General features: G+C 43.8%; 1 protein-coding gene across 1 annotated transcript in view; it reads right to left on the bottom strand.

The window, feature by feature from the left end:
• The window catches only part of PNOC (prepronociceptin), a 237,867-nt gene that overhangs the window by 127,671 nt on the left and 94,396 nt on the right, over positions 1-15,800 (bottom strand). The window contains exon 2 of the mRNA XM_086925481.1: positions 8,438-8,583. Coding sequence (XP_086781607.1) covers positions 8,438-8,560 — 123 coding nt within the window. The 5' untranslated portion in view covers positions 8,561-8,583. The remainder of the gene's footprint in view (positions 1-8,437; positions 8,584-15,800) is intronic.

Here is a 15,800-nt window from a genome sequence, read left to right as displayed (position 1 = left end):
TTGTAGTGCTACACAGTAGCGGTCGCTGTTGGGAGTAGCTACCGGGCAGTGACGTGGAGAGGGGGAGGGGCAGGGTGGGGGGTAGTAATTTATGGATTACGAAGGATTACAGGTAAATAAACATATAAATAAATAAAGCGAATTTCATTGCGCGCACTGCATCCCCAAATGCGATGCAGTGCACGCAATAAAATTCGTTTTATTTATTTATATGTTTACTTACCTGTAATCCTCCGTAATCCATAGATTACTACCCCCCCACCCAGCCCTTCCCCCTCCCCATGTCACCGCCCGGCAGCTACTCCCACCCCGACCCTTACTGGTGCTACACCTCCTCTTCAAGCCCAGACAATGTCATGAGGCCTCTGCTCGTAAGGACTTCGTAGTGTCCATGCATACAATGTAACTTAAGTTTCATGTAGAGAGATGGACGGGAACACAGAAGGGCCTGACAGTGGTCATTTTACCACTGACTCCAGGCGTGAAGCACAGGATGAGAATGCCCATTAATTTACAGAAGAGTAAAGACAAGGTGCGTCCCAGAGGCCTTGGTCCTCAGTCAAACCTTCTTCAAAGCTACTACCATTTTTAGATATCGGCTGCACGCTGTTTGTTGGCCAGACCTATTGTTTCCTATATACATAGTATGGGATTTGGGTCAGTCCCTTGCTCATGATTGGATGGCTGTATTATCTATCTTAATTGTCTCCTATCGATTCAATGGCTTCCCTCCTATTCTTGTCTTTGTCCCGCCCAGGAGCATTTTGGTTGACTTGCAGTCAGTGCTGATGTTTATGGCATTCACAGAACTCGTGTTTTTCTTACTTTAGGAACTCTACGGGAGTGCATGCGTTTTCCTGCCCTCTACCAGTGTGCCCTCCTCACTCTCCATGTTGCTTCCCTATCACTTGCTTCCAGCTTGTCCCCTGCATTCCCGTCCCACACCATCTTGCTCATTTGTTTATATCCTCCCAACACCTGTGGCTTTGTTGCACTCCCATGTCTTCCTGCCGCCCACCTCCTACACCCATTGATCTCACACTTACATTTAAAATGGTTTATTCACTTTTGGGCATCCTGTGCTCTTGGGAGGCATCCATCTAAAAATGGCTATTTACTCATTACTAGATGGCCGCATGCAAAAGTGCATGAGGATCCTCACGTGGCATGCACCTGGAAATGGGTTTGTATCAGTTTAACAAACCCATTTAAAGATGGCTGCACCATGGTGCAGATGCATCCACTGCAGCCATATCTGAACGGGTTTGTCGAAACATTACAAATTAATTCAAAGATGGCTGCAGTGGATGCATGTTCATTCATACATTCATGACACAATTCAAACTCATGACCTATGGCTAAGCAGCCAGCAGAGTTCAGCAGCACTGAGCCATCTATCCAGCTAACTTATAGCAAGCTTGACAAATAAAGTTAGATCTTGATTTAGAGTTTGGAGGATGGGTTACTCCGTCACAAACGAGACGATACCCCCTCTGCCATAATACAGGTTTTGTGTTATATCCTATGACACTAATATTAAGGGGGACGGGCCATCGGTCACGTTGTGACAAAGTAATCTGTTGACCAAAGCCTAAATCAGACCTTAGTAGGCAGTTGAGCACATTATTTATGTTTACAATAGTTCATTAGTATTAATATAGTGGGTGGGCAAAATATGTTAATTTTCGGTTTCAAGCACAACAGCAGCTTCACAAGAAAGCCCATTCATGTTGTCAAACTTTTCACAGATAAGCTAATATTTTCTGGGACCAAAAGATAATGTAGGATTGCTGATGCTACACTAATATCATGTTAGGACAAACATGTTGTGATAGGTCTCTGTGGCCAGTCCTAATTTTTTCCTTGAATAGACGAAGAACCTTTCCCAGGGTCTGAGAGATGCCACAGCAAGCCAACAACAAACTGAATCATGTAGGGATCGGGAATAATATATATTTCAATAAGTCTGTGATTCACCTAACGGTAATCTATGAAGCAAGTTGCTGAATATATTTCATGCAATAATGAGGTGAGAGAACCTAGCTGCAGAGACAGCTGCATCTCTTCCGCTATGGCATAGGAGTGGCGTCCCTGTTGCCAGTAGCGGCTGCAAAACTTAAAAAATAAAAACATAATAGAGCTTGGTAATTGTTGTTTTATTTTTCTCCACAGCATCGAGTCGGGGGCATGGAGAGGAAAGACACGAGGCGGAGTGAAAGGTGCACTGTTGTCAGTGCGCATGTCGGTTTGGCCGGCCATATCAAGGCGGCCAAATGGACATGCATACTGAAGTTGTCTCCAATCCAAGCTGCGTTGCCGGGTTGGAGACAGCAGGCACAGGCTCCTAGTCTCTCTGGGAGCATAAATCCAGACCGCTGAGGCCAATCCTGACGCTACTCTCATGCATGAGAGAAGCGTCAGGATTGGCCACAGGGCAGTCTGGGAGCTAATGCCTGCAGTGGAGCCAGAAGTGCGAGGATGCAGCGGTCATTCAGGTACTTTTTTTATGTTATTGTTTTTTGTTTTGTCAGGTCGCAGAATGTGGTTGTAAATTCCACAACCGCTTTTTTATGACCGCTCTCTGACTTTCCAGCGAGACCTGTGTATTAACAGGTCATATCAAAATCTCCACTTGCAGGGGGGTTGGAGAATTAATTTCTATTGAATTAGGCATGTCGCTATTTGCAACACAAAGTTGGTAGCCTGCATGGACCCGTGGACCACCATCCCTGTGTTTGCATTCCACTAGAAAAACATCTTTATTTTTAAACAGTATGTGTTCTTTAATGCAACTTATTCTGCACTGAAAAAATAAAAGCTTCCTTAGAGGGACAACCTTGGGGGGAGCAGGCACTAGCCATCTGGGCCATTGTCTACGTCCCCTGAGGTAACTTAACACTATTCACAAAGGAGAAGGTGTCTGAAGAGGACACCTCCCTTCGCCCTGTGAGAATCTGTTGCCATCCCAGTTTGGAGGTTCATAATTGATCAATGGTCTACAACAGCAATTGCGGTCGCAAACCATTGATACGTGCCATATCAAGTTGCAATTAGGAGCAAACGCCTATTTCAAACCCTTTCTAATTGAAATTCATATTGGTTGCTAAACCTATTACAAGTCGGAAAGGAGATTCTGACTTTCAAAATGGGTTTAGTGCACACTTCAAAGCCATTTTGCGATTGCAAACCAGGTGGTTTTGCAAATTGCAAGCTTTGTGATTGCAAAATGGCTTTGTACATCTAGCCCAACATACCTACTAGACTCTGCAAACTAGGCATTTCCTAAAGTAAAAAATGAAGCAAACCATATTTATCCTACTAATTTCGGCATGACCCACAGCTCATTGATGGAACTGCAGTTTCACAAATTTGATCACCACGGGTCGGAAGGAAGGAGATTCGCTCCATGTTGTAAATAATGGCACAACGTATACTGAAGATGGGTGTTGAGGAGGATTCAACAGCTAGGGCACGGACAGGTTGACATAGTTTGGGATCTTACTCAGTGGCTAGGGGCACCAGGCAGGGTTGCCCATTGTTCCCATTAATATTTGCCATGGAGCCCTTGGCAACAAAGATGTAATCCCTGAACACAACATGGAGTATTCCCGCCGCTGGTATACACCTGTTACAACGCAATTTTTACTCCGCACTACCACTACAACGCAGGCATTACAACGCATACCGTTACAACGCATTGCGCTGGGGGGCGCTCTAGGATAAGAGGTAAGTTTAATTTACTATCCAACACCTTCCCTAGGGTCCACGGGGACTGGAGTTAGAATAGTAAATTATACTTACCACTATCCAGCACCCCAAAGCGCTATGCGTTGTAACGGTATGCGTTGTAAATACCGCGTTGTAATGGTATGCGGAGTAAAAGTATGCGTTGTAACGACATACATCCCCAGCCGCTGGCTCGCTGCAAGCTATCTCACGCTACGTGGATGACATATCGCTACACGTTTTGGATCTCACCTCAGACCTTGATAGCAGACCTTCTCCGTGCTTCAAGAGGGGTGTCGGTTCTAAAAGATAACTACAATAAATCTTTTGTTTTCCCTCTGAGTTATACCCAGACACAGCAAGTGGTTTCTTTGAGTGCTCAGGAATTACAGTGGGCCTTTTCCATTTTCTGATACTTGGGAATTCTGGTCTACCACAAGACCCCTCAGTGGTTGGATGGCAATCTAGAGAGAGCTGTAAATTTGTTGAGGACACATGTTGCATGCTGGGTCACCCTCCTGCTTTTGGGGGCTGGCCACATTGCCATAGCCAAGATGGGAATGCTCTTTTGCTTTCTGCACTACTTTGCAGACTTACCAGTAGTGGTTCCACCTGTATTATTTAGGCAACTGGATACTTTACAAATACAATTAGTATGGGGTAACATTTGCTGGAGAGCGGCGCTGGCCAAGCTTCAGACATCCCCTGATGGCAGCAGTCTGAGGGCTTCAACTTTGCAGGGTTACTGCATAGTAGTATCATAAACACAAAAGGAGCAAAGGGGGAATAAGGGGTCAAACAGTCAAAAACACTACAAGATCTGACCCTTCACAAATAGACCACTTAGTTATACGGACACACAGGGAGCTCCCACTGTGCACCTACCCAACTTCCCTTGCAAGGCCCGCTAAACTGAAGTTGGGTAGGTGCACAGTGAGAGCTCCCTGTGTGTTCGTGTAACTAAGTGGGGGTCAGATCTTGTAGTGTTGTTTACTGCATAGCAGCCCTGCTCCAAAGGGCAGCATAATGGCTGGCTGTCCACCACCACCTAACCGAGATGGCTCGCTCTAGAGAACAACTCCAGAGAGGGGATTTGAAAAGGCTATTCTTTCCAGGTGCAAGAACACCAAAGCATTCAACACTTTTGTTTCACATGGTTTTGGAGTATTTGCAACACTGCATCACATACACTTGGACTCGTCCAACACCACCATACGTGCCACTAATTCTATTACAAGGCCTTCTCACAGAGACGGGATCACTTGTTTCAAGAGCGCAGCCATAGTGGGAAGAAGCAGGTTTTATTTCAATGGGTGATCTTATTAATGATGTGTACTCCAAACATTATAAGCAGTGATTGACACACACAGGCTGCTGGGAGGTCAATTCCAGTTATGCAATAGAATAATACAAACCTTTAGGAAATTTAAAAAAAACTGAACTGATACTCATGCATTTCTACAAACTCTTGCACCCCACAGGACATGGACGTAGATGGATCACACAGCTTTATAAAGTGATACGACACCATTCCGGGATATCCATACATTTACTTACAAATAAATATGAATCAGATTCCGCCTAATTTGTTGATGATAAGGAATGGTTGAGAGCCTTGGCATATCCTTGGAAAGTGTCCCTAAATGCCTGCTTTAAACTTATCTAGGTTAACATCCTGCATAGAGCTTATCTCACTTCCACACATGCTCATCACTGCTTTGGCTGGGTGCCTCAGATATCCCAATGTACCAGCTGATACGCTGCATATGATGTGGAGACGACCCAAATTACGTGGCTACCCTTCTGGAGTGCTACAAGCAATATCAGAGACAAATGGAAAATCTAATTTGGAGACTGTGGAATGTTGCTTACTTGGATTATATCCCACACCCAAGAGCGCCAAAGTTGCAATAAGTTTACCAATCTGGCACTTCTCCTTGCCAAGCGGGTTCAAACCATGAGATGGAAATGAACTCTACCTCTTGCAGAGGCAATGTGGAGAAGAGAGGTGACACCCTTGGCTGAAGTGGAAAGTAAAGCCCTCCGCAGAGATGAAAAGAAAGGCTTCTGCAATTGGCCCAGCTCTTTGCAGTGGGATCTCATACAAAGCCTCTGGAAAAGACTGTGACAGACAACTCTGATCCCTGGCTGACCCCTGCATTGAAATAGGCGCGTGCATGGGGCATGCACCCAATTGTAGGTCCCTGGCTTCTGCAACACTGGTCTATCACTAACATACATTGCACTGGCAGATCTTATTCCAGGTACTCGATGTCCTAATGCCGATCACCGTGAGCAAAGGGCAACTATATCCTTTAAGCATACACACATTTGTAACGACACAGATGTCCTTGGCTGGGATGAGACAGGATGATTCCCGGGCAGTAGCTTGGAGGGGGTTGGGAAACAGAGGTTAGAGTAATTGTTCAGTTGAGATAATGTTCTTCTTTCTATTCTATTCTATTTATGATTCTCATCAATAGATGTTGTACTTGTGTGGTATGTGTACTGACCTGAATATACATCTGTTAAGTTGTGTGGATGTAACTACACACTTAAGTGACACAAATCATAACGTGAAATCCATGACAACCCATTCATATGAAGTTGAATACATATGGCCTAAATGTTTCACACTTACTAGTAAGAAAAGCTCAATAAAATATCATTAAAAAGTATAATTTGTAGAGGATTGCATTTGCAATCTGAGCATATATTAACTGAGGAAAGCAAATGAAACCTTTTTCTGGCAAGAGAAGCCCACCTTGAAAACAGTTGGATGTTGAGCAGAATGTGCATGACTTGCCTGAAAGTGGCACCGCAAGGATGCCATGGGACTAGAGCAGGCATGGACATTGGGTGTGCATGACGGGTGGCTTGGGGGCTAAAATACAGCAATAATCAGGAATCCATGGGCCCCTCAAGCTTCTGGGCCATGGTGCCATTGCATCTATTGAACGTTTATAGCTACTCCCCGCCTGCCCAAGGCACTTATTAACTCTTTCCGCTTAAAAGAGCTTCAAATGGAACAGACGCAGAAGATGGGGGTTCTTCAAGACAAAGAGATTCTCACCACTAAATCAGAGGAGCACCGAGAATCAGCAAGTTATCAGACCTCCCCAAGGTTACTAGCAAATTCACTAATCTGATGTATAAATTATTTTCTGGCCCATCTTCCTATTTGCTTATCCAATTTATCACCCTTCTGGGGAGCTTCTGTTCTAGGCTCCTTCGGTCAGCGCCACCTTTTACCATCTCAAGTCATCTTTCATTTCTGTATTTAATTATTTTACTAACTGATGTCAGATAGATGCCTCTTCCTTTCCACTACCATCATATCTTCCACTATGCCTTCAAAACCCACTTGCTCACTGTGTGTGATGGTGTCCATTAAACATGTCAGTTGTCAATGTCAGTGAAACCTCTTAAAGATAACCCTCCCTGCATGTCACTTCATTTTTCAGCTAAATGTCAAAATATTTCAGAATCCAGGACAGAAGTGAAACGAAAATATCCTGTGTGCTTCATGCTTAAACATGAATTCATGTAACACCATTCAGTGCCTAATGCTTTTAAGTTCTCTGTTTATTTCTCAAGTTGCCCTGCTATATTGAAGCTTCCAAGATGGCATCATAGATGTATTTGAAACATTAAAAAAAACATTGCACTAAACCATGAAAAAACTGTTTAAAGATCATCTCTGGGCTAGCTGGTTTTTATTGAGGTTCCTATGAGATACCGCTTTAGAAAGCAAGGATGATTGTGTGACCAATGAACAGAGAACAAGGCCATTTTAGGGGGTGTGATGCAATGGTTGATGAAGTGCTCTCAAACTATGTGTTGTTGCCCCCAGCTGAAGGCGTTAATAGCTATTAATTTCCAACTGTGCCATTACTGGATGAGTCAAGGACGTAGTGATGGAAACAGCAATTTACAGCTATCAAACGCACCATCATGGGGGCAAAAAGACAACTGACTGTAAGCCTTATGATGAGCTGGCTCAATCGCAGCATTCCCTAGACTGTAACTCTATGGGACTTTATTACAAGCCTCTTGCGCCACTGGTATATCACTTTTTCCCATCTTAAGGAAAGGAGCTTGTTTCTCAGTTTTCCCTTGACCCAATCTTAAGGACTGTGCAAGAGAACTCTAGTTACAACAAAAATGTAGATAATACACCGCCTTGTACTACGATCACATGTCGATTGCTCACAATAGGTCTAAGCTAGATCAAAGGAATACTTTTGTTGTTGTTGCAATTTTATATAGCGCAAACTCTACCCGAAGGTATTGGAGCACTTTACATGAGCACCAGTTACATTACACAAGGACACATTCATTTTTTGGAAGGCACGGGGAGATTAAGTGATTTGCCTTGAATCACAGGATGCTGAGCAGGCGCCGAGACTCGAGCCTGCCTCTTCAGCTTCAAGGCCGGTAGATCTAGCCGTTAAGCCATATCCTGTCCCCCAGTATTCATAAAATAGGCCAACAGACCAATGAACCTGTGCTGCAGGCTGTACACGCAGAGATCTTTTTCAGAAGAACTTCATCAGGTGCTAATGTTTATGGAATAAAATTCCGCACTTTGATATGCGCCGCGCTCGCCGCCATTACTCATCCCCGCTGGAGCCCTGAGCAGCGCCATTAGTGACGCCTTGAGGGTTTTATTACAAATGGCTTCCGGAGGAGCCGCAGCGCCGCGACTTACGAGGGTGTTGAAGTTGTCGCCCTGGTAGATGTGCGTGTTGCACGTGAGGCAGTCCCGTTGGCAGTCACCAAGAGCGTGAGCGAGGAGGCAGAGAAGCGCCAAGTTCCCCAAGGCAGCCTTCATTTTTGCAGGGTGGTGGTAAGGACCTGAGAAGAAGAGGGTACAAGGCAAACACTTAATCTCTCACCAGACATTTACAGTGATTCAGCAGACAAGATGGATGTCAAAATATCGGAGATAAGGTATCAATCTGCACATATCGACTACAAAGTAACAACTGCCACTGTAGCGGCCAGGGTGCCTGACTCCAGACCACAGGGTTCACGGTTGGATCCCTGGCTCTGCCGGCCGGTTAGCCCAGCACCATGTGACTCTGGGCAATAGCTTGCTTAATCTTTCCAACGGCTCCCAGCGCCGGGATACCTTTCCGGAGGTAGCTGTGCGCTTTACAAATGCTGGCATTATTCTCAAATTAAGGATACACACGGAACTCTAGAATTACTATTCTAACTTCACATCTATTTGCCTTGCTGAAATAGTGCAAATCAGTATCGTGGGGTAAACAGATATGCAAGTCGATATTCAAAACTCAATTATTTAGTACTGTGCAGCTGATACACAATCGAAACTCAGAGCCACTGGAATTATGTTGTTGGGAGGCCACTGCTTTCTCCGCATAATTATAGAATTTCCACCTTTGCCACATAATCTATCTTTTTCTGCATAATCTGGAAATTCTAACACAAATTTTTTGGTTCTAGCTCAAACGATTACAACGTTATTTAAAACGCAGCTACCCGTTTCGCAGTGCACAGGAAGGCCCTTTGCAAAGGTCGACTAGTCATTTTCAGTCTCTTATTGCTATATTAGGCATTAAAGTGGTATTAATGAGGTGCAACCAATGTCCAGCCAGTGTAAACAAGTGTAAAAATTATAAAATAAGGAAATAATACTATCACAAAATGTGTCATATTATGCAACATAATGTGTCTCTTCTAGCCGCAAAATGTACTCCGCTGTGCCCCTTAATTTGGCCCTCCCTTGCTGCATAATTGCAGTGGCCCTGATCCCACTCCTCGTTTGACTTCAGTACCAAATGTGCACTGTCATAGAGCACGGATGGAGTTTAACATGGCCCCTCTCTGATAGCCATGTGGTTGTAAGTAGGTACAGATTTGCATTTACCCTCCATAATAAATAGTCCCTGAGAGGGTGCAGTGGTTTGTAAAGAAGCTTTGAATGAGTGAGTAAGCACAACCCTTTTATAGCATGCGCTGCAAGTGTCAGCTCTGCTTGGAAATGTGACTGTTAGTGGCATAGCAGTTCAGCTCAGTTCATGTGCCAACCACTACTAAGAGAGAAGCGGGGTGGATAGACACCCCTTTATTGCTGTGTGGTTGGTCAACCCTGGGACTGCTGAGAGGTGTGAGGAAGGTAAACCACAACATTGGCTGAGCAGATCCTCCCAGTTACTCCTCAACCCCAGCTGACACAAATCATAGTGAGGTGATGATGCGTGTCAGCATAACTCATTAGGGGGCAGATGTATTAAGGTTCCATTTTGCGATTTCTAAATAGCAATTTTTAAAGAATCGCTATTTAGAAATCGCAAAATGGGATGTATTAAAAAATTGCTATTTTTTGCGATTTCTTAATCTTCCTTATTTGCGAATTCGCAATTTGCGAATTCGCAATTAAGGAACAATTTCCCATTCATTCCTATTGGCCAGGAGGCCCATAGGAATGATTGTGAAATTAATCTCAATTTGCAATTCGCAATTTGCTAATCGCAATTTGAGAATAATTTCAAGGGTGCAGGGGTGTCTCAAGGACACCATGCTGCACCCCTGAAATGTACATGTGTGTGCATATGGCACACATACATGCCCTATGGGCAGGTGTGTGCGTCACATGCCACCTTCAAAAATGCCAAATTGTGCATTTTTAAAAGAATTCGCAAATTAACATCAACTACAAGTTGGTGTTAATTTGCGATTTCTTAACCAAAATTTGCAATTGAAAAATGCTACATATATACCATTTAAGGAATCGCAAAATTGCGTTTTCTTAAATGCTATGTCAAAATAAGGAATCGCAAATTTTTGCAATTCCTTAATTTGTGAATTTTTGATGCATGCCAAAACATGCAAATATACCGTTTTGCGATACGCAAAATCCCCGATTCGCAAACGCCTTGATACATCTAGGCCTACATCTTTGTTTGATTCCAGAGGTTGGAGCAGCAGTGTAGTTTCACCTCTCCCTCTACAATGGATGGAGGCAATCTGTTCACAAGTCTGCACTCGCCTTGCGAGCGAAGGTCTTGGGTCAGCCCCAATGTTTACTGGTCGTTGATTGGCCCCTAACGTATACAGGACGGCAGTCGTGTCAGGTACCTGGTGTGTGATAACGTTTAAGTAAAATCACACCAAAATAGATTCCCTGGTGTCATTCTTCTTCACTATTATACCTGGTCCATCGTTCAACGAAAGAACACAGATGTAGTGTTCTCTGTTTGCTCAGCGTTTGATAAAGTAACTCTAAGGAGTGATTGTGAAAATCTGAGATCAACCCTGATATCTGATGCAGCTCTATCAACTTTATCGCTCAGCTTTCTGTAGGTCAGCTCTAAGCCAAGGTGTGCCTATCTCTGTAAATCAGCCCGTGCTACAGATATCTTAGGGTCTTTCAGTCAACACATCGAGATGCCGCTGCCGAAACTATGCGCCTGGTTTAGAGTTTGGCAGCTGGGTTACTCTGTCTCAAATGTAAAGGGTATCCCACCGCCCAATTACAAGTGCATTATATCTTATGGCACCAGTGGTGTAACGAAAGTTGAGAGCCCCACCCGCAAGGTAAATGGGGGGGCTCCCGCTCCAGATGTAATCAGAGCTCTCAGGCCTGAGTACTGTGCTGAGTGGGCCCCCTGCCTCTCAGGGCCCCCTGCACCGCACGGGCTGCGGGGCACCTTGTTACGCCACTGTATGGGACTTGTAATAAGGTAGAGGGGATATCCATCCCGTTTGTGACGGAGTAACCCATCCACCAAACTCTAAGTCATGTCCTCTATCCCACAGTGAGACACAATCTAAATTAATGTTCAGCTAAGGCTCTTTCTAACAGTACATTAAGCTTTCTACCTAAATGTATTACAATATGCTCCTCACACACGACTCAGTCTACGCACGCAGAGACACAGCACAGTGTATACGTACACTAAGACACGGCTCAGCTGCTTTACAATGAGTCGCAGCACAGTGTATATGTACACTAAGACACGGCTCGGCCGCTTTACAATGAGTCGCAGCACAGTGTATATGTACACTAAGACACGGCTCGGCCGCTTTACAATGAGTCGCAGCACAGTGTGTATGTACACCGAGCATGGCTCGGTCCGTATACTGCCATACAACACAGTCTATTTGTACATTCACACAGCTCATTCTGAATTTACATCGAGGCACAGCTCAGTCAATATGAACATTATGACACGCCTCAGTCTGTATATGCACTGAGCCATGTGTCTGTCTATATGCACACTGAAGGTTCTGTTTAAATGAGCACAAAGATACGCATTTAGACACACAGCGCGGCAGATCTTGAGGTATACAAAGATGCACCTCATTCTATATGTACACTGAAATACAGCTCAGTCTCTGTGCACGTGGAGACACAACTTAACCTGTAGGTACACTGAAGCACGGCTCAGTACGTATAAACACTGAGACATGGCTCAGTCTATGTGTGCACTGAGACACAGCTCAATCTGTAGTACACAGACACAGTTCATTCTTTATGTACACTGAGCCACGCCCGGCTAAGTCTGTGTGTACGATGGGGTACGTCTGTGAGACGAGAGGGCTCAGTTTGCACGTACACTGAAGCACAGCTCAGTCCGTATATACACTGAGACAAGGCACAGTCTATGTGTACACAGAGATACAACTTAACCTGTAGGTACACTCAAGCACAGCTCAGTCCAAACATACTTTGAGACAAGGCTCAGTCTATGTGTACACAGAGATACAACTTAACCTGTAGGTACACTCAAGCACAGCTCAGTCCAAACATACTTTGAGACAAGGCACAGTCTATGTGTACACAGAGATACAACTTAACCTGTAGGTACACTCAAGCACAGCTCAGTCCAAACATACTTTGAGACAAGGCTCAGACTATGTGTACACAGAGATACAACTTAAACTGTAGGTACACTGAAGCGCAGCTCAGTCTTCCTTCTTCCTGTACAGTGACAGAGCTCCGTCTAAGTGATCATACCAATATGCAGTTTTGTCTAAAAGCACACAATTACTCCCACGAGATAGGCATTTCATTTCAGATTTAAGTAAAAGGACAATGTGGTGCAGATGTGTCAATCTGACATCCTGTCTGAATGGGATTAATTTTATTCTAAAAGACTTCTTCACGGATGACTAAGGTCTCCTCAAAATTCTGAATATATTTTAAGGGGGCTACCATTTCCTCGCTTCAATATATTTGCCACCGTGAACTGAACTTACCTTATGTATACATGAGAGCTTGCTTGCTCTTGTTTTGGCTAGCTGTTTGGAAAAATAAGGCGCCGTCCCTTACAAGAGATATTATAGAGATTGCCTTAGTTGTGAGAAAGCGATACCAAAGGGGATGATGGACAGAGCGTTTGAGCAAATCAAACACTCACCCCCAGTCAACTGATCTGGGTTTAATCCATCACCATTCTTTAGCTCACTCCACCACCCCAGTTCAGACATGGCCATATGCAAATCAGTCTGACCCTGTGCCTCATGGGAACAGTTCAGCCCGAACTGCCAAGCCATGTCTTCCCTGGACCGGAAACAAGCATCCTAGGACCGGTTTCGGATTCATAATCCTCATCAGCCAGGCTATCTTGAATCCAGTGGTCGAGTGAGCAAGGGACCCACCTCTGGGCATACCATTTCAGCTTAGGGCGAACAAAGCGATACCAATGGGGATGATGGACGGAGCGTTTGAGCAAATCAAACACTCACTCCCAGTCAACTGATCTGGGTCTGGATGTCAGAATAAAAAAGGAAGTCAGCGTGATAAAAAGTAGAGAGTGTTCTAATATATGGGTGAATGTTATTCAGATGCAGAAATGCATTAAATCCTCTTGTAATACATATTATTGGTAATAATACTAATGTCATTAAAAACACTCGAAAAAGAACAAATGATGGACGGAATGCTGAACAATGTCAAACACTCAACCCCAGTACAGAGATCTGGGCCTATATCTATTGTTATTTTGCTCACCACTAAAACACTGAAACTCCGCAGATGTGATCTACGCTGTTTTATATAAAACGTGCATTGTATTTTACGGACTCAAGAGAGAGGGGTCTGGAATTGGGTATTTATAGTTATGATTGTGAAATTTAGTAAAATCATGAGCGTAAAGCACCAATGTTGTGGTGTGGGGAATGTTAGATAGGTGCTCGGTATCACAAGGAGGGTTAGGATAAATGTTATGATATGATGGGATTTAGATGTAGTACAGTGTGATGTAGTTTTGGTATGAAATATTATGTGATAACATTTATTGAGGTGTGCTGAGGACGGTGGTTCATGGAGTACCGTAAGAATACAGTTGTGTAGTCTCCTAAGCGTGGTTGGATGGGATAAGGGGAGGTGGAGTGTGGGGTGAGGTGGAGTGTGGGGCGATGAAGTGCGCTAGGACATGAAGTAGTGCCTAGATTGTGTGAGGGTTACTGCATGGACTGTGGTGGAGTGTTGCAGGCTAGAGAGTGGTGGAGCAAGGTAGGGTGGAGTGCAATGGGGTGATGAGTGGGAGGCCATGGTGGAGTGTCACCATTTTTAGTGCTGGGGAGTGGAGTAGAGTGTAGGGTTTGTGAGGTAGGCCGTGGTGGGGTGTAGTGAAGTGTGCTTCAGTGTCTTATTGTGCAGTTTACTGTGGAAAGGTACAGTGTAAAGGTGGAGCTGCATGCAATGTGTTTGGGAGTCTTGTAGTATGGTAGTGAGAGGTGGAATATGAGAGGAGTAGTTTGAAGTAGTTTTCATTGTGGAGTCTAGAGTCAGTGCTCGTATGCTTAGCAACTACAGAAGTTAGGAGTTTCTTTAATGGATTAAATGCAAGGGATCTTAAATATACAGGGAAGAGGCAAGAAAAGCAATTCTAGCTGTCAACCTTTGTAGCACCAGGAATTGATGCAGACACCCAACAACAGGCTTATCTGGTACATTATCCTTCATATTAGTGCCAAGATATAGTTCACACAAATTTGCATAAATCAATTCACTTGAAACTGATGTGATAGAAGAATATGGCAGTTCGGACTAGACTGGTCCCATTGGGTGCAGGGTCAGGACTGATTTGCATATTGCTGGGTCCAAACCGTAATGGCATGGTGAGCAAAAAAACAATGGATTTAGGCCTAGATCTCTGTACTGGGGTGAATGTATGTAATTGTTCTGCATTCTGTCCATCAAATGTTCTTTTTGCAATTGGTACCCTGAGTGAAAGCTAATTGGTAGTTGTTTCAGAGGTTGTTCTCCTAGTTGAATTGGTTAACTGTTTTGCTACACATGTATTAAGAATTTTGACATAAACGGCAGACCAGCAACATGGCAGTAGTTTTGGGTGCAGATATGTCAGTTTTGGGGGTTTTAGGGGTGGGATTAATAATATCTTTCTAATATGAGAAGTAAACAGTGCCTCCGTCGAGAAATACACTTATTGCAGATTTTGCTCTGTGAGGAGAATTGGGTTCAGTTGAGGGAGAATTGGGTTCAGTTGATGACTTTATTTTTTTAAAGCTGACGAATTAAAGTTATTGTTGTTCAGTATAGTTCATCATCAAATAATTTGGCTAGTCCATTACAGTCATGGAGTTTGACAGTATTGTGGGTGGGTAAGTGGTTTAAGCTTTAACAATAGTGAATAGCTTCTTCATTCGCTTTTTTGGTGCTTTTATTTGGTTTTAAAGGAAGTCAGATTCTGTATTTAGATATTTGTTTTGTCTCCATTGCTTTACGTTCTTGATTAGGGTGGCAGTGGGTTTCTTCCTCCATTTCTGTCAAGAGAGTCTACATTTTGCCCGTCTGTATTTAGGCAAGGAGACAATCATACCTTGGTAATTTCGTTTTTGATTCTCTTTTTAGTTTTACATTCAAGACTTTTCATGATGGACGAAACAGAAGGGGTGTAATGTTCCACTAAGAGGAAAGCATTTTCAAGATTTGGTTCAAAGGGATGTTGAAATATTGACCTGGGTATATAGTGTTTATAGAGAAATGTTTTTAGTATTCTTGAGTATTTTGCCTTTGGTTGAGTTTTCATAACGCATAGTAATTGGGATTGGGATGTTAATGATTAAATAAACGA

The sequence above is a fragment of the Lissotriton vulgaris genome, chromosome 6 (assembly GCF_964263255.1).
Source record: "Lissotriton vulgaris chromosome 6, aLisVul1.2, whole genome shotgun sequence".
In the NCBI taxonomy this organism is placed as follows: Eukaryota; Metazoa; Chordata; class Amphibia; order Caudata; family Salamandridae; genus Lissotriton; species Lissotriton vulgaris.
Note: the sequence above shows the minus strand (reverse complement) of the source record. Positions and strands in the feature narration are given on the sequence as shown.